Source organism: Neophocaena asiaeorientalis, unplaced genomic scaffold, assembly GCF_003031525.2.
Source record: "Neophocaena asiaeorientalis asiaeorientalis breed wild unplaced genomic scaffold, Neophocaena_asiaeorientalis_V1.1 scaffold340, whole genome shotgun sequence".
Classification (NCBI taxonomy): Eukaryota; Metazoa; Chordata; class Mammalia; order Artiodactyla; family Phocoenidae; genus Neophocaena; species Neophocaena asiaeorientalis.
Window position 1 is genome coordinate 1349771 of NW_020172733.1, and position 25500 is coordinate 1375270.

At 36.5% G+C, this 25500-nt stretch overlaps 1 protein-coding gene across 4 annotated transcripts in view; it reads left to right on the forward strand.

Moving 5' to 3' along the window:
* The window catches only part of PDZRN4 (PDZ domain containing ring finger 4), a 361648-nt gene extending 340837 nt beyond the window's left edge, over positions 1–20811 (forward strand). For all 4 annotated transcript variants that reach the window (XM_024740428.1, XM_024740429.1, XM_024740430.1 and 1 more), the window contains 5 exons: positions 1642–1740; positions 4597–4659; positions 11475–11576; positions 15632–15748; positions 19291–20811. In XM_024740428.1, coding sequence (XP_024596196.1) covers positions 1642–1740; positions 4597–4659; positions 11475–11576; positions 15632–15748; positions 19291–20811 — 1902 coding nt within the window. The remainder of the gene's footprint in view (positions 1–1641; positions 1741–4596; positions 4660–11474; positions 11577–15631; positions 15749–19290) is intronic.
* The last annotated feature ends 4689 nt before the right edge of the window (positions 20812–25500 follow it).

A 25500-nucleotide genomic window follows, 5' to 3' on the forward strand; every position in this document is an offset into this window, starting at 1 on the left:
TCTTGTTCAACATACACTATGCCCTTTTTAAGCTCTGTAGTGTAATTTAGAGTATCTTTGTCTACCTGGTGGAAAGTCAGCATTGTTCATGGTTTCATGTACTTCACCAATTTGCAGTACATGTCTCAGGATAGAAGATTTAAATTTTCTTTTATTTGCTATTAGCTGTGAAATTATTGGTCACTGGAGCTTATGACAGTCTATCTTTGTTAAGGATTTACCTTTGGTTTATAGTACATCGCCAAAATAAATGGTTATTTTCCAATGACAAGACCTTCACTGAAACACAAAGTTAAAAGGGAAGATACTTCTTCAAATGTAGCATAGTGTACGGGAAAATATCCTCTAGTTTGAAATTAAGTGAGTTTCTCTTTTAGTCCTGGTAACTATTTCAGATCATATATAGTTAAACGGATACTTTATTAACAAACTTTATTCTCTTCATTCATACACACGTGCGCGTGTGGGCACACACACACACACAAAATCTACCTCCAGTTAAAGAGGAAATATTATTTAATTATTGTTTTACAAAAAGTTATAAACACTAGGATATATTTTGAAATAAAAGCCATCACCCTTCAACCAGCATCAACTGAGTCCCCACACTGAACAGTCCCCTGTTCCAGGCATTAGAGAGAGAGCATTAAGCAAGACAGACAAATAACTCCCACAAAGCCTGAGTTTTAGAAAGATGGTCTAGATTTCATTTCCAATTTAAATTTATTCTGTTCTTCCTCATCTGATTCTTTACTAAAGGACCTTATAAGCTCCATCCAATAGGAACACGTTCTCCATGATGAGAGCACCAATTTGTGTTTCAGTGCTTGGAATTATGCAATTTATTCTAAAAGTCATCTGCTTCTGAGAGTAGTACAAGTCTATTTTATTATATAAAAATGAAATACACTGAAATTTACTATCATTTTACTGAATATAAATCAAGAAATAGATTCAATATACATTACCTAAGGACTGGCATTTCAAGCCCCTTAGCCATGTGTTGCAGTAAATGTGTTCCCTTGTTCATTTACTGCTACATTTTTGAATCATTGCCTCTGCCCATATGACTGTTGATGTCTCTCCCTACAGCCTGGATGAACCCATTTCTTTCCAAGGGTGAGAGCTGCTACAAGATAACAGAAAACCTTGGCCTGAGCTACACAGAACTCTTGCTTATTATAATGTTTTATAGAACTCAAAAGAAGAATTGATGTACAGTTTAGTCTTTTTTTATTTGAACTTAATTTTGTTTTATTAAAATACAAATAAAAACACAGTACTCTCAGTAGTTTCATAAACATTTTGCTACCTACTTTAATATTCTCAAATATTTTCTTGATTTTGCATTTTTGATTTATACATATTTTATTTAAACTTCATTTGTGGTTTTGTAAAGTTTTATGATTTAATACAAAAAAACTGCACATCTCCAACTTTACAATGAAAAGTTAAAACACTTTTTTACATGTTGAGAGTAAATTGTGAGGATTCTGGTAACATGGGTTAATTTCAGGTGTTGGGCAATAATTATGAAGACTTCCCAGGATGGCCTAGAGAATATCAGTGAGTTCTCCATCCTGCTGCGGGATTTGATTTCTCTCTGAGATAAATGTCATTCTATGTGTGTTTTTCTCTCAGGAGGTCGAGTTGTGTCGTGTTAACAGTCAAGAAAAGCTGGGCCTGACAGTCTGTTACCGAACGGATGATGAAGAAGACACCGGCATTTATGTCAGCGAGGTGAGAAACGCCATGGAGGAGAGGTTAGGGGAGGCAGACAGCGAGCAGTGAAATGACTCACGATGAGAAAATCCTTGGGAGGCTGGAATGGGAAGAATTGGCAATGTGCCAGTAGTTGTCACTTTCAATTAGGAAAGTAAATTAAGTTGCCCAAGTAGTGGAATTATTATCAGCCTATTTAATGTGGATGCTTTCACCACAGAATCCCAGTAAGGAGAAGTGCAAACATTGTAACATTGTCTAAACCTGAGTAAAGTCCCTTAAGTACACAGGAAGCTGAGCAAAGTTTCTGATCAGCAAACGTTTGTCCTTCTGTTCCCGCTGTGTCTTTTAACTGTCCTGTTAACAATAGCATTGACTTTTAAATCTAATATCCACAATAATCAGATATTTTACTCTGCTGACAGAATTGATAAATTTAAATATCATATCCAAGAAGTGCATCCATTGGTTTGTTTTATTCAGCCCCATAATCACTTTCAAGAAGTGAGGTACTTACCCAGGGAACTGTATTCAATATCCTGTAATAAGCCACAATGGAAAAGAATATGTACATACATGTATAACTGAATCACTTTGTTGTACACCAGAAGCTAACACAACATTGTAAATCAACTATACTTCAATTTAAAAAAGTGAGGTACATAAATGTGAAATACCTTCAGTGTTAATAATTTTGAAAAAATGTGAAGCAAAATTTATTATTATAGGTGATTTTTTGAAACTCCCAAAAGAATCATTTTATGAGAAGTAGTAAGGTATTATGTGTGTGTGAGATATATATACAAATACACATACAAACATATTTATAATTACACATATACATGCAGACACATATATGCATATACAAGTATATATAGATATGTTATCTAACTCCTGCATATATGTATGTATACATACATATATGTGTGTGAAACCATGTATGTATATATGTATGTGTATGAACCCAAACTATATACTAATTGCTGTTCTGTGCTGTTCCAAAGTTTCTTGGCCATGACTTTGAAAACATTACGTAACTTACTGAGCTTCGGCTTCCTCACCTAGAAACTTAGTACGACAATGCTTATCACATTACTTTTATAGAGGTGTTTAGACTCTGGCAGAGATAATATAATTAATGAACTTAGAAAACTACTCAGCTCTATAAATGTATCAGTTTACCAAAGAATCTACTGACTGGCTCTCACTATGGAAAAATCTCCAGAGAATACTTCACTTATATACTTCTTTTAAATAAACAACTATGATAACATGATAACCCCTCTGCTTATGGTGAGGAAGTGTAAGGAAACACCTGCAGCATTATCTTTTGTAGTATGTACGGAGGTACAAATGCAGAATTTTAATATTAGTTTGATTACTGTTCTGAAGACAAAGTTTTAGTTGTGAATGTCTTGTAAATAGGATACAATTGATTAATCATCCCTTATTTCCTTCAAGTAGGTCTCTGTTTACTATTTAAACATGTCAGCTTTGGAACTTTACTTTTCAGGGATAATAAAAAAGCCACAGGAACAGAACAAAATTACTTGGAAAAAATGTTTCCCTATACAACTTACGTGTAATTATAGTGTCTTTTGTTCTTGATTGATCACTTAAAACTCATTTATTGGCTGGTACCACCTAATTAAAAAGTAATATCCAACATCTGGATAAGATGGATCAACCTTACCCTACACTTGAAATACTTTGCTTTAAAAAGGAAAAAAAAAAAAAAGGCTTTGCTAGAATAAGCTCCAATAAATTGTTTGAAGCCTTCATGTGAAATGTGATAGATGGAATTACCCCCAGTGAACAGTAAGTCGTCACTCAAGTTTGGCCCATTAAGATGTTGATAAACTCTTAATAGAGCTTTAAATATCTATTTATTCTAAAATAAGTGACAGTTAAAATACTTCACCCTATATGTAAAGTAGTGTCTAGTAATAATCTACATGGATAGGATTTTTTTCATTTCTTGAGCTACATAGATTATAAATCTCTTTATAAATTAATGTGCTCATAACACAGAAATCCCTTTAATAAGTTTGGACTTAGGGTATAGCTATCAGGTTTTCTCAGACAGCTAAGACAGGATTTAAAAATCACCCTAGCAGAAAGTAAATTTCCTGGGTCCTAGTATTAACATCAGCTGAGGATCATGTCAGCTGAAGACCATGTCTGACAGTTGGGATACAGAAATGAGTGAACAGATATAAAAAAAATAAATAAAATTAAATTAAAAGGGGGGAAAGGATAAAAGGAAGGAAGAAACAAAGAGAGGCAGGGAGAGAAAAGTGGTCCACAAATCAAGATGTGCTCTAGTACTCTTTTTTTTTTTTTTAAATATCTTTATTGGAGTATAATTGCTTTACAATGGTATGTTCGTTTCTGCTTTATAACAAAGTGAATCAGCTATACATATACATATATCCCCATATCTCCTATAATAACTCTTTTAATGTCATTGACTGCTAATCTGACAGCTGTGTAAGTTCTAGTTTAGTTTTGTTTTATTGATTCAATCCTCATCAAGGGCCATATTTTCCTGCTTCTTTGTATGTCTAGTAATCCTTGACTGGATGCCAAACATTGTGAATTTTGCCTTGTTGGGAGGTGGCTATTTTTATTCCTGTGAATATTCTTTTTTTTTTTTAACATGCTCTAGTACTCTTTAATTTTATTGTAATTAATTCTAAAATAGTTCATTTACATTTTTAGAATCAGTTGACAGAAGAAAAATTTGGCATGCATTCTATAAATCAATAGAAAAACTTGAAATACATTTTAAAAAATATTTTTTAAAACCACACTTTTAAGTTCCTGGGAGGGTATTGCATATCCAGTTGAAGCTGTGTGTCCTCTCCCTTACAGGTAGATCCAAACAGCATTGCTGCCAAAGATGGCCGGATTCGAGAAGGGGATCGTATTTTGCAAGTATGTGGGGTAGTTATTTTCTTTAATTTCCTACTATCTGTCCAATAGTTTTAATTTTATTTTGTTCCTTGAAAAATGTTAGAGAAAATAATTTGTTTGTTTCTGGATAGTAACATCTACAAAACTAAAAGCAATCATTTAAACCTTTTAAAAAATAAGGATAGTGCCATTTAATAAGGAATATTAGGTAATAATTAGTGAGTAAGACATAATCTCTGGACTCAGATACCTCAGCTTCAGCTTCCAGGTCCATCACTTACTTGGGCACTTTACTTAACCTCTCATTGTAAGCCTGTTTCCTCATCTTAAAGAATGGTAATAGTAAACTATATTGCTGCAAAGGTTAGATATGATTAAGCATGTGATGTGCTTAGCGCACAGTGCATGGTGAGTAATAAGCACTAACTGCTGTTGTTACTAGCATCAGCAGCAGTTATTGCTGCCTTTTCCACAATAAATTAGGTAAACAGGGATCCCAGTGTTCCATTACTATGAAAGTTTAGAGGTCTGAAGAAGTCTTAATTATTTATAAATGAGTTGCTGGGGACATGTGGAGGACAGAATGTGAAAACATAGAGGCTGACTGAATTTCAGTTTAAAAATAGAGATGGTAAGCACCTTAGAGGGGGTGTGTAGACTGGAAAGAGTTCCCAGCCCAACCAGGAAAAACTGCAAAAGCCAAAGTTTCTGTCCTAAATCTCCCTTGACCTGCGCTATCCCTTCTGAGTCCTTTCTCATAAAGGGTGGCTGGAGGAAGACACACAGCACCCCAGCTCTTATGTCCAGTTTAACCCTAAATAAAAACAGAGGTCCTTGGGGGTTGAGTTTCACTGCAGATAACAACTGCAAGACAGGAAGGAGGACTCAAATGACAAACTGAAGACGTTACAAACTGTTAAAACATTCTGCAAAAGTTTTAATTGTTATGACAGATCTGTTGTTCCCATTTCTCCTTCCTAGATATGAACCCCTAACGAATGTTTCTTTCAATTTAATACATTTGGATTCAACACTCTACCTGGAAGCAGGGCTTTAAAAATAGACAAGATGCCATGGCAGTCTTTCGGGCATTCCCTGTGTATTTAGGAAGACAGCTGTTTACACAGATGATTACAGTACAATGCGACGTTGTCATGAGAAAGTTGTGCCACACGAGGGCTATTCTGCCCAGACTTCTGCTGGTCTTCCTTCCTTTCTTTAGGGGGGGGGTACTCACTGAATCACACCACTTCTCCATACCCCTTCCCTTCTCTAGCAAGAGGCCACAGAACTCCTTTTTCATCAAGGACCCTTTACTAAGGCTCCAATGAGGAAAGAATAAAAGTATGAATTAGAGGTTATGGTCCCACTAGTCTTCAGAAAACTTGAAGAATACATAATTCCTACTTTAATGAGCTCCCTAAGTGATGACCTGTAGTTAAACAAAATGGGATGTGTCTATCACTGGATAACTCAGGGGCAGGAAAAGTGAATCAAGAAACCAAGACTTGCTACCATACTTTCAATGTTTTTCTCACACTCGTGTGAGTAAACGAGTGAATGAAACACGGGTATTCAGTAGAGAGAGTGATAGGATAGATGGAAGAATAAAATCTGCAGTAAAGCTTTACTTATACATCCTCGTTAATAAAAAGGGGTACCATCTTCGTGTGTCATCCAGATAATGAAAGCTTCAAAAATATTTCATTGAGTTTTTGATTTAGAAATCATTTTAAATGTGTTGTTTACTTTGTTAACATCTCCAATTAAATATACTGAAAAGAATGTAACCTTCCTTTGATGCTGAGGGTCACGTCACACCCAGCAATCATCATGCAATGCTATATATAAGAGAGCAAAATGCTCAATGGCTGAAAGATAAGATTGTGTGCCCTGATATTAAATGACCCTAGCTGGCTACTTTTTCTGATGCATTGGGTCTATGTTTTGTCATTTTCCCCTTGCTGTTTCCAGCTGTCACTTCTTCCTCTCACCATCTACTCACCACACCCCATACCCACTACTGTGCACTCACTGGCTCCCTTCCTAGTTTCCAGGTCACCACCTCCCATAGGCTAGATACACAAATACAGTTAGTAAAATGGTGTCTATTAGTTCTGTGGGTAGAGTTTGATAGAAATAAAGTACATGTGTTTCCACAGATTCATACTATGTATTTTGACACTTCCTTATTCTTGGCTCTATCATGGGCAGGTAAAGTTTTCAGATAAGATATTTTCTGGATAATAAGGCATTCCTTAATGGACTTGATTCACTGAAAAAACAACAGCAGGATTGATAAAGTGCTGTGGTTTGCCTGATTAGTTTATGTTTAGTGACAAATATGTCACATCTAATGAATAAATACCTGTCACATTAAAAAGCCTAGAATTCAATTCTATCTGCACACACAGGAAACAAAGAATCTTGAGGGTGATAGTAAAATTATAAAAAAGAAAACTGTGACAAAATTGTACCGATAGACAAATAGCTCACGTGTGGCTGGTAAGGAGATTATGGGATACCCTGTAATGAACAATTAATGACTCCTTTCCCAGGGAGATGAGAGTGGGAGAAAGAGAGGATTTCTTCTCATCCTTTAAGTTTCCTGGCTGGCTTTGATTTAAATGAATCTCATTAGAGCAATTGTGATTTTAATTTCCTGTTCACAATGACCTACGTAGAGTATTTCTATGGTCCTGCCTTCATTGTGTAGCTAAAATTTTCTAACTGTGGTGCTCCACGGTCCTGTCAGAGAACCTCACCTAATGGCACCACACACACAGGTAATCACACGATATTGTTAGAAGGTAGGGGTCATGCAGAAGAGAAACCATGACCCACCTTCATGAGAACACATTCTAACTCTCATGTGTTTTTTCTCTGCAAGTGCTTGACAGTTCTATTTGCTGTGCTTTTGCCACAAACTGCTGGTATCAGGTGTGTTCCCAGGAATTAATATGGGGAAGTTCTTTTACAAAATTGCCATGCTGAGTCAGGAGAAAAATTAAAGACATACATGATCAGCCGTCTAAAGTAAAGAGTGCTCTAGTCTCACGTTCTCTTTGGCATATACTATTCCATGTAAGCAATCTAATCTCATGTTGGCCAGAAAAGTCAGTCATGTTTCTAAGGATTATTCCTGACAAAACCCTGCAAAAGCTCCAACAGTGGAACAATAAGACTTCTAATCAGCTCTCTTTCTTTCTCTGCCTTAAACTGGTCCTTACCGTTTCTTCCTACTCTTACTTTCTTCCCTTTGGATAACTGTTTTCCCCTTATTTCCCCTTATTTCTTGTTCTTTTCACCTCTGTATTTCTATTCTTCACTCACCTTCTTTCTCTCCACACTAAAATATAAGCACATTTGAAATAATTTTTTTTTCTCTTGCCTAAGATTCCTGGGTTTTCAAATAAGAAATTCTATAGGTGGTTGAATGCCAAGAAGTGTAGTTGCCTACCTGCCTATGGTACACTGATACAGGAAACCTAAAAATTGGCATATTCAAGCAAAAAAGGCTATATAAATATATTTCTAGACTTTTAGGGTTTTACACACACACACACACACACACACACACACACACACACAAACACACACACACTCACACTCATATGCCCCTACAGGAGATTAGGCCTAAAGTGGAATTTTGGCTGATTTCTCTTTGTAATTGCCACAAATCTCTCCTAAGCCAAGATAATATCCATTTTGAAACTAATATTTGCATATACCATGCACAGAAAATGAGACAGATATATTATCTAGCAGTTTTTCCTCATTGATAACAAAGGTTAAATATTGCGTTCCTCCTTGCTCTCTTTCCCTCTCTTTTCTTGAAATGGAAGTCTTCCATTAAATTGTGCTGACTCCAGTTCTCATCTATGCTCTCCCCTTGTTTCTGGGTCCTTCACCTTTCTGTCTGCATGATGTTTCCAGGCTCAGCAAGCTGCTTTTCCCACAAGCAATCCTGTAGCTATGAGCCATCATTCAGCAACAAGAGCAAATGAAGGTGGAAAGGTCTCTCTGATTCCATTCCTCAAGTCTTGTCATTCCTTGAAAGGCATCTTTGATGAAACCTATGGCTGCATTTTTTGCCTCAGTATCAATCTGGGTATCAAGCTAATGTCCCGAGTACAACGGGATCTACCAACCAAGTGGCTAAGGTGGCCTTTATTTTGAAAAATAAACAAAGATTACATTTTAATGCCAGTTTTCTGTGACAGATTTCTTTCATTCCACATATGATTCTGGGTGTAAAACTGTTTCTACAATGTATGATCTGTCCTCCCAAAATAAGAACATAATGCCAGGACTGAAGACCATGGCTTTCGTCAGTATGAGTTCACAGAGGAGAGAGAAGAACACCAACTCTAAAGGAAATCAAATGCAGCCATATTGTTTCTTGATGGCCCTCTAAAAATTAAAAATATATATGAGATAGATATCTTTTAAACTAGAACCATGTTTCCTGCTATGGATTTCAATGTTATGCATGAATTTTATTCTATTTTTTTTGAATTTTATTTTATTTTATTTTTTATACAGCAGGTTCTTATTAGTTATCCATTTTATACATATTAGTGTCCATATGTCAATCCCAATCTCCCAATTCATCCCACCACCACCACTACCCACATGAATTTTAATATATGTGTTTTGTTTAGAAGAAAAGAGTCTTTCTGAGGGATTAAAATATAAATAATCATAGTAATAATAATAACAACAATAGCATTAACAGTAATATGTGCAAGCTTGAGCACTTTCTGTATAACAGGCACTTATTTAAACTGTTCACATATATTAACTCTTTTAATCCTATAACAGTCCTCCGAGAAAGGAACTATAATCTGCATTTTAATAGAGGAAATGAACAATAACATTAACATGACTGAAGAGTGTTTAGACTAATGGTAAGTAAAGTTTAGATGAAGAATTTGGAAGTATGCATATACTCAAGTGAAAAAGTAGTAGTGAGAATTGTATTTCAAACAGAAAAGGTTAAGTTGTGTGAGATCATCCAACTCAGTCTCCTTACGATCAATGCCTACAATGGAGGGAAGATGAATGATTAGGTCCATAATTGATAGACAAATAGATGCATCACAGATATACTACTAAGAATTACTATGAAATGGATAAAAGCCCTCAAAACTGAAAGAAATCATTATTTTTAAACTACACGAAATTGAGGTGGGGGAGGTGTAGTGGAATCCGTCACTGCCAATTTATGTTTATTTGAAGAAAAAAAGGGCTTGGACTCAGTACAAAATTTTCAGATACATATTTACCAAAAAAAAAAAAAACCCACAACACATCCTTCTTGGTCATTAGTCCCCAGTTTGGAATCAAAGTTTTCATTTTCTAATTTGGTGAATTTTATTTGAGAATTGCCATAAAAAAGGGGGGTGGGGAATGTACTTTATAAAAGCTGAATTTCCTGTCCACACATACAAGTGAAAAACTAAGGAGCTATTCATTTGATCACAGTAAGAAAATACAGCATGAAGTTGTATGATTCCCCCCCCCCTTTGACTATCACTGTCTGCTTTCTTTGTGCTAAATATGAGTCTAGGAATAATAATCATTTATTGTGGTCCACAGTTGAGATTCCTGAGCTTGTCTTCAGATAATTAGGTCTGTCTTCATGAATCAGCCAGAATCCCAGAAACCCACAAGGAGAAAATGTCAGGAGTCTACTTCATGCTTTTAAGCAGAAATTCTCAGTGAAAGATGTTAAATTAATTATTGAAAAAAAATGGTCAATGCAGCCACACTTTCTGAAATAAATACTTATTTTAGATAGAATTACTTGACCTCTTCAATTGAAATTTCTTCCCACATTTTTGATTATGTGTTATGGATCAAAAATCTCATCTCTATGGAATTGAGCAATCAATAAAATAAAAGAAATTTAAAATATCCAAAGAAAAAAGTGTATCAGTAAGAGCTAAATACATTTGAACATCAAATGTAGTTTAAAATACAAACTTTAGGAACCTTATTTGCCCTGTAGAACTTAGAAAAAAGAAAAAGGTACATTTCAAACACCGCTAGAATCTTTTGTTTTAATCGAAAGTTTACTCAAGCTTGGCTTCTTTCAGTAAGCATTCTTATTAAAATTTTTTTTTCTTATTTTATGTTAATTTTTAAAAATTTTATTTAAGTATACTTAAGAGATGAGCCTTAGGATATTTCATTAGTTTTGTTGTTTTAGGGAAGCGGATAGATCCGAGAAAGGAGCTGGAGTAGATGACAGTGATACTGGTTCTTCGTTTGATTAGTTAAGCACTGAAAGATATCCCGAGAGTGATTTGGGGCAACTGAGTCAGACCCACACGCAAATACGAAATGATTAAATGAAAATGCAAGCAACAGCAGCCCGGGAGCATCGCCCGGTGAGAGATAACGCGGCAGCTCGCTAATTGGCTCACAGCAAGCGTGCAGGATGACGGATTTCAGTTGTGGTATTGCTGGTCCTACTTCCCCCAGCACCATTATCTCAGAGTGACACTTCCATTACTCTGAGCGGAGAAAGATGAACGTCACCTGTCAGGAGCTGGTTAATTGTGTTGCTAGATGTATGTTGCCAGGGCGCAGGTTGGACATTTATGAACATAACTGCTTCCTCTGATGTCCGCCATCCTTCAGGGATCGATACGGCTCTTACAGTAAGCACGTAATTGAGTGAAGGCACTTACCACTGAGGGGCTGAAGACGAGCCCATTGTGTGAGCTTCATTGTCCATACGTTTACCATAAATGAGCTGATATTTGCCATTTATTGTGTGCAGCATTGTGGAAATGGAAACTAATGCGCCACTTTCATCTGTTTTCTAGATAAATGGGGAAGACGCCCAGGATCGAGAGGCGGCGGTGGCCCTGCTATCTAGTGATGAGTGCCGGAGAATCGTGCTGCTGGTCGCAAGGCCGGAGAGTCAGGTCAGAACAGAGAGAGCAAAAGTCTTGAGACTGCACTTTAGGTTCATTGTCTGCTATTCTATAACAGATCAGTGTCACGGATGTTTGTAAAACCAGGCATACAAAATGTAATTGAGTCATCTTTCCCAACTGGCCAACCTTATCAAAACAATTATAAGTAAAGACTCCTTAATATGGCTTCACAGAAAGGCAGCTAAACGTCTTATTTTTTTGAAAACAAAATTGAATCATTACTCTCTCCTTCCACTTGCCAGTTATTTAAATTAATTCATAAATGAAAAATGATTGACTTTATGTGATATTTAATTCTGTGTGGATCCTTGCTTTAGTTTTTCATCTAAAAATACTTAATTGGCATATTAAGGTATCTTGAAAGAATCTCTAATGAGAGAAACATTAGCATATCTAGCTATCAACTTAAATCTTTTTTGAGTAACTTTTTCCAATAAAATACCTTAAGTAGTACAGTGTAGTTCCATGTATAGTAAATGAATTTTTTCCAACTTTAGTGTGACAAAAACAAATTGATAGCTTTTAAAGAATTTTTTTATATCTTTACAGAGGGAGATGTCATGAAAGTAAAGGAGAGTTAATGGTGGAAGAAAAGTACTATTGGTACTTCTTTTTATATCCTTTTTATCCCCCACCACAATGCAGAAAGGACATTACATTGTCACCATTCTATCCATCTGTCAGTGCTGGATAACCAACTTCAGTGAGTGAAGTTGGTTATATCACCATTTGTCTTTCAGGTTATTGATCTGATATATTTCAGACTCAATAACTACATACTATCTATAAATTACATTGAGTAAGTGTATTTCACTGTCAGACCAAATCCTGTCTTGAATATAGTGGTTTTAAAAGATCACCCTTTCCACATATATTTCCATTATGCCCTTGACCATTCTGAATGGTTCCCATAAAGCCTGCTATAGCCTAGGGCAGACTAAAGTTACACACCTGAGGTCCTAGGAGTGGGAAAGGAAACCCCACAACTGGCTGTGCTGTCTATGTGGGAGTGAATTATTAAAATACATATGAAATTGCACTAATTACCTGGAAATTTTGCAAACTGGTTAATCTCAATGATCCCATTTTCTTGAAAAATAACAGAATAAAGGGGCTAAATACATATTAGTGAAATTAATGGTAAATTGACGAGTACTCAATAGTCATCCTTGTTGTAGAAAAGATATTTCTACTTTATAATGTGGTTTCCCTGCCCTTTCCATGTTACTGCTAGAGAACCTCATTTATTTATAATTAAAGCATTTTCTTTATTATGCCACATAATAGCTATAACATACTGTGGAAAAAATAGAAATTAATAACATAAAACCAGATCCTGTTAATCTTTAATGGCGTACATGTGCTTGGTAGAACCACTGGCGTTTTTGAATATCTGGTTAACACTCCTGACCCAAGAGTCAATGTTGGAGGATGAATTTTCAAACAAGACTTTCTTTCCACAGTTGATAAAAGATGGTTGTCTGACTCTGTAGCATATCATCCTATCTCTTCAAAATCAAGATCTGCCCTAGCCCCTTGATCCTAAAGAAGCTGTCATGACACTGGAAGGCAGCTAATTGTCTTTAGAAAATCAGATTTCTAGAAAAATAAGGAAAGAAAATGCATTTTAATATAATTTAAAAATGTAATTTAAGCAATACATGCTATAAGGTGGCAAAAACAACACAAAACTTGTATTTATATCACCATATTTTCCCATCAGTTTCAGTATATCTCATTATTGCATTTTTTGCATGTGTATTTTATTTAGGGAGAGTATAGAAGTTTTAGTGTGCTTTTTCTAGTCTTTTTTTTTTTTTTTTTCTTTTTAATGTTTCAAATTCTCTCTACATTCTCGGAAATGATCAGAGTTGCTGGGGGCAGTATTGTGCAACCGTGCAATATTTTTAAATAACTCATTTCTTTCATTCCCTGTCAACTTACTTTCATTTTCTGCCCATTTTCTTCCTCAGACCATTAAAGATATTGCTATTCTGTCCTATTCCCCTTGGGACATTGGGGCAGAGAGGACTCTTGTAAGAACTGTAGAGAACTTTTGAGAGAAGTGCAGGTTGTTTCTTTCTTGGAAATGCCACGTGTGAGCCTCTACTGTGCAGACAGATCCCCCTGTATAATTATGACAGTCCCCCCTTTCCCATGGCTCAGCTCAAGGGAAAAGTCTGTCTCTGCCACAGCACTGAACTCAGACTGCCATGAATGTGTGTGTAGGGGGAAGGGAAATGCTACAGGGAAGGGAGGTGAGCCAGAAGAATCTCTCCTGACTTAGTGTGCTGTGTATTCCTCCAGCCTAGAGGGAAGTCTTAATCAAAGTAGACATACACTAACTACACATGGCAACTCAGGGATCTGTGGGGTTAGTTAATAAGAAAAGAGTTATAGGAAAGCATTAATTTCCAGCATGTGTTCTCTTTGTCTTCCCCATCCCTTCATTTCAATTTCAAAAGACTCTGTTCCATCATTCACTGTATCAGTGTCGGCAGATATTTTGTTTTGACCTGATTAAAGAAAAAGTCCTCGCTGTGCTTATAAAAAATAAACATTTCTAGCTTTAAGTAATTTCTTTTGGAGCCTGGCATTTGCAGCTTCATGAAACTTAAAAGGGATTAAAAAATGTAAAACTTGGACAATTATGCATTGGACTGAATTTAAATTTTTAGTCAGCTTAATCTTCATAGCTCATCTGTATATCAAAGTCACCAGAGTGGAACTTGGTCAAGTTATTCAGGCCACAGTGAGATAAATGAGGATGCATAAACGCATTGATGCTTTTGGCCCAGTCAAGTTCGAAATAATTTAAGGTCTAGGTAGCCTTTAGTAAATAAAAAGAAACCTATGATTGCCTTCATTTAATGAATGTGATACATATACACTAATGCCTCTTCTGGTGCAATTTAATGTCTTCTCAGGTTCGTTTGTTTTTAAGTTTTAGAAGTTCAGTTCTCTTAAAGACAAGCTTATTTTTTGTGTTTGTTTGTTTGGTACTTACCCATTTGTCCGGTGGTGAAAACATCTCCCACTGTTGTCAATTTTGACTCACTAGAAAGCTGCTGTTTCTTTGTAACACAGAGTAAAGGGGAGCTTTGACAATAATTCAGTTAATTCAATCAGCATAGACAGTTAATTTATGTAATCCAGCTCCAAAAACCCACTTTGAGGCAAATTATCTGAATTGACTGTCAACACTTATCATATTAGCAAGGTAACCACCAGTTTTCCACTTCCTTTTGTATTGAGAAGCCAAAAGGATTTGTTTGGTTTAGTTTGTGTAAGACTGCCACAAGAATACCTACCTTCAGCACCCACAAAGAAAACCCCTGCACACTTCACACGGCTCCCTCACCCTTACGTGCACATTTAAGGTCTTTTTCCTTGGAATTGGGTCTGAGAAATGAATCACAGTAGTCATGGCACAGCATCCCTCTTTATTGAGAGTAACTTAGAATTTTCCTTTTTTTTTTTCAGATGAAATAAATGTTGTCCATATTTGTGGCAAGCAGCCAACTTGTTAACTTGAAAGTCAGCCATCTAAAAATAAAAAAGCAAAATGAGGGTAGCATCAGTGTGTGTGTGTGTGTGTGTGTGTGTGTGTGTTGATGGGGGGTGCTTTGTGTGGAGTTGCTTTGGGGGTTTTTGTTAAGGAAAAAGGCCCAATTGTCTCATAGCCCTATTAGAACCATTGCTGTTCTTTAACACGGGGACTGCTGGGGGTAATGAGCATGACAGCTGTGGATTATGCAGTATGCTTTTCATACACTTTGAAAGACGGTGATGTTCTGTGCTGAGGTCTACTCAGTTATGAGAGAAAATCTGTAGCTCTGTTTCAGGGAAGGATAAAAGGCATGAGTCCAATTTTTTTTTTAATCACCTTTTCTTCCTTCTGAGAGGTGAACTATAGGAGGCTGGTATTTTGAAGAGAATCATTATGATAAAAGGAACTGGTCAGGCGTCACCATTTAAGTTTACCCTATTTTAGCTTGAGTTCTCATTAACTGAATGTAATGTACTAATGTATTATTTTGCAGCTGGAGGAAGGCTGGCTAGAAGATGAAAGGAATGAATATTTAGAGGAGTTAAACTCGTCGATGTTGGAGGAACAGCATAATGAAGCAATGCAGCGCACTGCCAGTCAGGTGGAGCAGGTAGGGCCACGATCTGAACTCCAGCATTTGAAATGATGCTAGTTCTTTTTTAAATGTGTAACCATAAATGGAATAAAAAAACAAAAATCAAAGAGTTTGACCAAACATCTCTGTGATGGTAATTTTTGAAAGCAAATGATCATCTCAAATGAAGCAGAGGGAATAAATACAATTTTTTTCTATTAAGAATACTTCTACTTTGGGAAGCTTAGGGGCCATTGTGGAGAGTACAGTAGTATTCAAATGCTGACCCAGGCACTGTTCAACCTAATTCGGAAATTTAATAGTAAAAAATGCATGTTGCTTCTCAATATACCAGCTAGAGATCAACTATATCTCATGATGTAACCCCTCCCCCCCAAAAAAAAGTAATTTCGTATTTTAAAATATTAATGTATGTATTTGAATATTTAGGCAACTTTAGGAAGATGATGACATGATGTAAGCCATCAACCTTACTTGGGTATTTGGTATCGTGATTACACCTTTATACTCCTGAATTAAGAGTAGCTCAACTTGAGATTATTGACATCATTTTGTCTTAAGGTCATATATTCATTCAACAAAAAATTCTCAGCCCCTAATATGTTTCAAGTACCATGTTTGATCCTGAGAATACAAAGAAAATGAACAAAGTTCCTGCCTTTAAGTAATTCATAACTAGTGAAAGATCACAGTGTGGTTTGTGGCAAACCGAGTCTTAGTATTCTTTTCATTTTTGTTGTTTTTCTACTAGATAAAATCAAGATCGATATAGCCTAGATTTTTTATGTCAGATTCATGTCATTCATTTGCCTAATGTAATTTTATTAACACTTCCGCTGTCAATCTGCTTGTTTAATTATCATCCTATTCTCAACATTAATCCTTAACTCACCCTAAAAGGTAATTAAAAAAAAAATCCTGGCTGTTAGGCTTAGGAATATAAAACACAAACATCCTATCACTTTGCCAAACTGAATGATGAGATGCACTGACGTGCTGGCATCCCATAACAGAGGTGTGTGTGTGTGTCTGTGCATGCGTACTCATGTGTATATGCTAATAAATTATTAGGTTGCAAACTACAGTTGACAGAGCCATGTGTGCTACACTCTGTGCTCAACATGGATACTCAGTGGCCACTTCACAAACAAGAGTTCATGCTCAAAAGCAATGCTGCTACTGTAGCAATTGCTTTTCAATATAAAGAGGACAGGTTGAAATTTTAATGTATGACTTCAACACTGGCCACAAATAAAGATATTTTTTGGTGGCAGCTGCTGGTTACAAGCAAGAAAGTCCTTGCTCCAGGCTTTTTCTCTCTTAGATAAAAAATGTGACCCGATACAAAATTGACAGGAGGATGTTGGAATAAAGAAAGAAGGGAGAAATCCTGTCCAGGTGAAGTGATATGGTGTCAGATGCTGCCTACTCATCAGATGTAATACAAATGCTAGGTCTTTTGAGGTAACAGAAGATGTCCCTGAGGTGAGATTTTCATTGTGTAGAAATTTCTCTTCACCATGAGACTGAAAAATGATGAGAAGTACAGAAACCTTTAAAAGTCCTTTGCCCTTATAAACAATAATACTACATTAGAAGTGCCTTAGTAGAAACATTGCCTGTCACTATAATAATTCCATAGGGAAATGATAAATTATAGAGTAGCATGATATCAGAAACCAGGAATTCTAGGTTTGAGAATAGAAAACTGTTTTCACATGTGTTCATAAACCAGTGACAAAAGAAAGGGCAATTCAATTAAAAATTGCATATCCATATTTAAAAACTAAAATACATATCCATCTGAAGGTTTACTTCACATGCTGTCCTTGGTCCTGTAACTGTTGTTAACACACATTTTGCTAATTAATTTGTCTGTATCATTTATTGCATGAAAAATAAGAAAAAATACTGCCTTCCTGTATTTTTTCAGCTTACCATTAGATAGGAGAAAAAATATAAATGTAAGTTATATGGTATATAAACTCAAATGTCCAATATCAATAATTAATATCATCTGGGAGTTTTATGGTACAGTGTGCAGATGTCACCACATTTGATGCTGTTGTCACCTTATAGCAAGGGACATAAGGATGTATCAAGCTTTCCATTGTTAGTTACAGTTACTTAGGTATAATATTATTTTTTATCAATAAGACATTTTAAATCAATCTCAGTATGTTCTTAAGAAATGAGGAAAAATATTTTAGGGAAAGATGGAGAATCCTAGAATAACCTGATACGTGATCATGTTCTCCCTCCCGTTCATTACACTTTGTTCTGCCATTACTTAGGTGGAAGAAAACAATTATCTTAACCTTCAAGACCTGTTTTACCTTTTATCACCCATTCTGTCCTTCTTTGACACTAACAAGCTTGATTATATTTAATTATATAATTTCCTGCTAAAGGAAAAAAACATATATATATGTATAAAATAGTGAGCAAACTTAGACATAAGGAGAATACAATCTAGAAACTGCCATGTAGACTTTTATAAGAGAAGTGGTGGAAGAAAGAGTAACTTTACCGTATTCACAGAGAAACAATTAGATGTGCACTTCCCTAGGGCAGTGACAGTTAATTGTTCTGCATGAAAAGCCAAAAATTACCAGGGAGTGAAGTTCACATATATTTACATACCTATCTCAAAATATGTTTTTTGACATTATGCCCATGTCTGGCAATCAGTGCTGCTCAGATTTTCAGGGGAACCGTCATTTTACTCGCAGTAGAATAAAACTCACCTCTGAAGGAAATTACTGGTTAAGAGAAGAAAAATCTTTTAAAGTAACCCAAGTGAGTCCAAAGATATTGCTGTTGCTTTTGAGCAATGTGATTTGGAGATGCACTGAGGTTAAAGTACATGTATGCAAGAATACAGCATCTTGGACATGTAAGAAATACTGGCCCTGGGGGATGGCATTGGCCCCCTAGACCTCTAGCCTAAGAAGCTACATCCATCTGGGATTAAGTTTCCTCATCTGTAGATGGAAGGTCCTGGGCTCCAGTAACGAACCTATTCCTGAAATTTTGTGATGTTTGGCTTATCATTATCAGTGTATTACTAGATCCAAAGAAGTCTCCTCTGAACTTGAGAAAAGTTCAGAAAAAAGAAAATAGTAACAAGGTGTTGTGGCTTCTGAACTCTAGGCCTTCCTATTTCTAAAGACTATTTCGGCACTCTGTCTTACTCATCCTTTTACTCACCACAGAAACTCATAAAGTCACCTCATTTACACACCTTCCCTCCAGTTTCCCAACTAAGAGAAAACCTTAAGACAAGAATCACTTATTTAAATGTGTCCTGTTTTATTTATCCTCAAGTGAGTAGCATAGCCATATTCAAGCAGCTTTTGTTTTCTTTATATTCAAGCATAAAAAGCTGCCACGAGCTAATTGCCTTTATTTCTAAAATTGTTATGGACTAAAATGAGGGCAGCTTTCTAGGAACTGCACTTTTGCCAAGAAGCACTGTTTTTTCAAGCAAGTTTTCCAACACTTGGTGTTTTTCAAAATAATTAGCTTTCTTTCTTCTCTCAACTTTATTTTCTTAGCCAAAAAAACAAGAAGAAGAAGAAGGCACAACAGACACGGCAACATCCTCATCCAACAACCATGAGAAGGACAGTGGAGTGGGGCGCACAGATGAAAGCTTGCGGAACGACGAGAGCTCAGAGCAGGAGAATGCAGCCGAGGATCCCAATGGCACATCTTTGAAGAGCAAGAGAGAGCTGGGGCAGAGCCAAGACACTCTGGGAAGCACTGAACTTCAGTGTAATGAGAGCTTCGTGTCTGGTGAATACATTGACTCAGACTGTACTGGCAACCAAGATGAGGAGTGCGAAAGGTTTCGGCAGCTCTTGGAGCTCAAATGCAAGATTCGGAAGCATGGAGAGTATGACCTGTATTACTCAAGCAGCACAATAGAATGCAATCAAGGGGGACGAGAGGGAGTGGAGCACGAACTACAGTTGCTTAATGAAGAACTAAGAAACATTGAACTTGAGTGCCAAAATATCATGCAGGCTCACAGGATCCGGAAAGTGACAGACCAGTATGGAGACATCTGGGCACTACATGAGGGAGGATTCCGAAATTATAACACCAGCATAGATACGCAGAGGGGAAAACTAGATGACATCCTTGAACACCCAGAAAAGTCAGATAAAGAGAGTTCTAGTGCTTACAACACAGCTGAAAGCTGCAGAAGCACTCCACTCACTGTGGACCGTTCCCCTGACAGTTCCCTCCCAAGAGTGATCAACCTCACCAATAAGAAAAACCTGAGAAGCACAATGGCAGCCAATCAGTCCTCTTCTGGACAGAGTAGTAAAGAATCAACCAAAGCCAAAACCACTGAACAAGGTTGTGGCATTGAAGGCAAAGAGAAGACTTCAGAAAGCAGCAAGCTTTCTGATCCAGAGAAGACCAGTGGTGAACACATCCCTTACCTCTCTCCTTACCACAGCTCCTCCTATAGATATGCAAACATCCCAGCACATGCCCGGCATTATCAAAGTTACATGCAATTAATTCAACAGAAGTCTGCAGTCGAGTACGCTCAGAGCCAGCTCAGCTTGGTGAGCGTGTGCAAGGAGTCTCAGAAGTGCTCAGAACCCAAGATGGAATGGAAGGTGAAAATCAGGAGTGACGGGACACGGTACATCACCAAGAGACCCGTGAGGGACCGCATTCTGAAGGAGCGTGCCTTAAAGATCAAGGAGGAGCGGAGTGGCATGACGACGGACGATGACACCATGAGTGAGATGAAAATGGGGCGCTACTGGAGCAAAGAGGAGAGGAAGCAACACCTGGTGCGGGCCAAAGAGCAGCGGCGCCGCCGAGAGTTCATGATGCGGAGCCGGTTGGAGTGTCTCAAGGAGAGTCCCCAGAGCGGCAGCGAGAGCAAGAAGGAGGTCAACATCATTGAACTGAGTCACAAAAAGATGATGAAGAAGAGAAACAAGAAAATTTTGGACAACTGGATGACAATCCAAGAACTGATGACCCATGGGGCCAAGTCCCCTGATGGCACACAAGTTCCTAATGCCTTTTTGTCAGTCACCGCGGTATGACCGAATGGATGGAAGGCAGCTGACTTTCAGAGGGTGCTACCAGTTTGGGTAGAGGATGCTTGCCTCGTTCAATGTGGCGTTTTTATATATATTTTGTGACTCTTTATAGTTTAAATTTTTTGTAAGCAAAAATACCTGCTAATTTTTCATTTGTTTTTCATATACTGGTACCTTCTTTTTGGCTGAGATTTTTCTTTAACTTGTGATATATTCGTATTGCTCATTTATATATAAAAACAAACAAAAGGAAAGAAAACAAAAAAAAATGAACAAAAATACTGAGGAGCTAATTAATTTCCTATTTTAATGTATCTATTGTAGATCTGGATTTATTTCTCTAGTTTACTTATTTTCTACTTTAATAACAACTCAGTGTCAAAATATTTCTCTGCTTGCTTCTTGGCATAATACATATGAAATCAAACCTGTTGATAAATCATGTGCCACATCTTGTCTTATACATAAAAGCCACCTCTTTTTAACATGCCGTTGTACATTTAACACATAAATGGCCGTTGTCTTTGTCTCAGTAAAGTGTAGGTGGACAATCTTTCTGTGGTATGTAGTGACATTGGTCATGTAGCTAGATAGTTGTGGTAATTGTGACAATAAAAGCGAAATAAATTATTGATTATCCCTGAGAAAAGCTATCAAGGAGTGTTTTATTTCCATTGTTCACTGTGGTTACCAGATATAAATTAATTATATATATATACTATTTAGAAGACTCCTAATTGTGGATTATAAAATGCATACATTTTCTATCCTTTTTTTTTCAAGAAATTGTCCTGAAATACTTCCCACAGATAATTGTGTCCTATATTCTTACCAGGAGTAAGTTAGATAATGTGTGTAGAGCATCTAACAGATGCTGACTAAGCATTCAATAAACATGAGTTCATGCTATCCATGACTGCCACCCACGTAAGGAAAAGCCAAGAACAATTTAGGGGATGACATAGACAGAGAAGATCAGTAAAATATCTTAGATTTTTTGTAAGGACACTGTATAAGTCGGCTCAAATTACCATAACAACATACCATAGACTGTGTGGCTTAAACAATAGGAATTTCTTATAGCTCTCAAGTCTGGAAGTCCAAACTCAAGGCACCAACCAATTCAGCTCCCTGATGAGGGCTCTGTTCCTGTTTTGCTCATGGCCTCCTTGCTGTGTCCTCACATGGTAGAGAGAAAAAGAGAAAAAAGTTCTCTGGTGTCACTTCTTTTAAGACACTAATCCCATCATGAAGGCCTTACTCTCATGACCTCATCTAAACCTGATTACCACCCAGAGGCCCCATTTCCAACTACCATCACATTAGGGGTTAGAGCTTCATCATATGAATTTGTTGGTGACACAGTTCAGTCCACAGCTCTATGTGCATTTATTTACTTCATCCTTTGGAAATAAATTTTTATAAACTATCTTTTGAATCATTTTCAGCATAGTCAACTATAAACACCTTATTAAAAAGTGAGCTTGTTAAATTATCAGATAGGTTTTTTAATCTGGCTTTTTATCATATAAACATCAACTATATTATATATCAATCATAATGCCTCCAGAGTGAAAGGCCAGATCAATGCATGCATGAGCTTGATCAAATTTTCATTCAATGCAAGAGATTGTTTTAACATAATGGAGACACAGCATCCAAACATTTTTGAAGCTACTTTCCTGTTTAAAAACATACAGTGGCTCCTTACTAGCTCTTGAATCAGACTCTGATGCCTCAGCCTTATATTCCTGGTCCTCCATTAACTTGCCCACCTTGCCTATTGCCCCACTTCTTTAGATTTTCTGAGTTATTCTGGCTCCTGAGCGGCTTGCCCCTTTTCACTGAGGTTATCTAATGCTACTCTCTCATCTGGGGTTTATATGCCAAATCCTACACCCCTCTTAGACGGTAATCACATATACATTTTCTCTTTGGAGCCTGTTTTGATGACACCGGGTTTTCTCAGCATTTTGGCATACACCATGATGCACCTGCAGTTTATTTTACCTTGGAAATTTTATTCTTCTGTTATTTGAATCACATAGACAGAACTTATTGTCTCCCTGCATGGATATTATGTTCGTGGAGTTTGGCCCTTGCGTCACCCCTGTCTTTATAAACCTCTGGTAGAATGCCATTTAAACAATTATGAATGCTATTTAAGATGTTTTATTCACTTATCTCACAGATTGGTGCTTTTGTTACTGTTTTCCATACTCATCTACCCTTCTAAGTTCTTACCTTTTAAAGGGCTATTACATAGATGGAAAGAAATGAATCTTATTTATATATAACAAAAAGCTGGATCCAAAAATTTTAAGATAGTGATAGTACTAGCAACTTAAGGCAATTGAAAATTTCACCACTTCTAACTTTAGCTATTGCTAATCCAATCGATAAAACTACTCTGAGTGCACCTAGAGTTAATTTTTGACCAGATAGTTTTAAATAAGAATGCCTATCTATCTTAAAAGCTCAGTTCCTTCCTGACCTAATACCTATGGTTATTGTTTATCCTCTTGGTACAACTGGGTTTAAATATTCATTGAATTCAAATTACTCCTATAGATAAATGGGATTTGGAACCGACATGTAGATTTTTTTCCAGAAGAAACATGTACACATCTCACAGAATGCAGTGTTTCCAAAGTCAGCAGTTTAATTTTATTTTTATTAAGGCCAAGTGTGCTTGCCAATTTTTAAAAATGTGCTGTTGGTGTTTTTCATGTCTGTGTTTATACAATTCTATGAGTTGAGAAATGTCTTTTTCAAAAATCAGTGAAAATCTGAGAAGTGTTATGTTTTACCTTTCTATATAACATATCTTTGTGCTAAACATGTTTTTTTTTAGTAAGTGAATAATAAATCTGCTGCTCAGCAAAGAAAAGTAATTGGCTGTATGTGAGATATTTCATTTTAGTTCAGAAGACATACGTGAATGTGAAGAGGAAAAATATTTTACTTAGGCTTAAGTAATTAGAAATTCCATCTTTTTTTAATTTTTGAATTTTATTTTATTTATTTTTTATACAGCATGTTTTATTAGTTATCCATTTTATACATATTACTGTATACATGTCAATCTCAATCTCCCAGATCATCCCACCACCACCACCCCCCGCCACTTTCCCCCCTTGGTGTCCATATCTTTGTTCTCTACATCTGTGTCTCTATATCTGCCCTGAAATTCCATATTTTTTATTGACAGAAATTGGTGTTAGGCTCCATATGTGAATGACCTAAGGAGGGGAAAAACAATGTATATTCTATGGGCTTTTCTTCACTGTGTGCCATGAAGAAGACTATTGTTGCCATCTTGTTTTGTGTAGACTGTCCCTTTAGGAGCACATAATATGGGCTCCTCTAATGTAAACTTTCCGTAGCTACATACTGATTTAATCCATGTCTTGTTGGTGTGTCTAAATCTTCCATCTAAGCACATTTTTATGCTTCCAGTGAGCAGCTGCTCTCTACCTCAAATTCTTTATTTTGCGTTGGTGCCACCATTGGCCTGCTCTGTCATGCTTATCACCTGAGTCTTCTTGAATTTCTCTTTTATCTGGTAAGGCAAAAAAGCAGTGTGAATTTTTCTTCAGAGTATTTCAGGCTGTCTTCGATACCCTTACGCAGTCACCTTTCGGGCTAGGCTGTCTCCGTCTCATACCTAATTACCACCGCAGATCTAGACCTACTCTCCCTGGGCACTCTTTCCAGTCTCTCCTATGTGTGGCAGCAACACTGGGCCTCCTAAATATTACTTTCTTCACTGTGCTCGGATACCTTCAGGAGTCTTGTCCTGAGCATGGGATAAAATCTGGGTGCCTGAGACATTTATCAAGGACTTCATAATTTAACCTCAACCTTTTTTTCCACCTGATTTCACACCTCTCCAGGAAGAAATTCTAACTCAGACCTCAAGAAACCTGTGTCTTAGGTAGATGAATAATTTGATGCACCTTCAAACTAATATTCTTCCAATTTTAATTAAAATTTAAACTTTATTTTCTATTGAATTGTACTCTATTAATTAGTTAATTTCCATTATTTTTCTATTTCTATGAATAATCATTAATAGAATTGGTATGATATCATAAAACAATAATTATTATTAAATAATTTATATTAATTTTTGATTAATAAAGTTGAACACTGCAATAGGTTCATCAACTAATTCACTTCTTAAAAAATAAAGTAAAAAAATTTTTTTCCAGCAAATTATTTTCCACTTACCTGAAGTCTGTTCTCTCTACAGTTTCTCATCATTATTTTCCAAACATATTTCTTTGGAGGTATATTAAAAGGACTTAAAATCTAGATAAAACACACCATTTGCTCCTGTAAATATGCATGAAATGGCTTCAGAGCAGAATTTCAGTGAATAGTAGCTACAGCAAACTGCTGACAAAAATAATTGATCAAAATAGTCCTCCATAAAGTAGCATTTTGAGATTTTTTTGTCCTTCTGTTTTTTGCTGTTTCTGCTCAAGTATGCTCCCCTTTTCAGCAGGACCAGTTTACACTGTAGCAGGTTTGTAAGAATTCTCCTTGTAGAACTGCATAAATGGGCCCATAAAGCTGATTATTTGGGGTATGTTTTGCACTACTTCTAGCATCCCACTCAGATTCTCCTTTAGTCAGACAGGACTCCCTACAGTTTTTCAAACATGGTCATTCTCATTTCCATTGCCA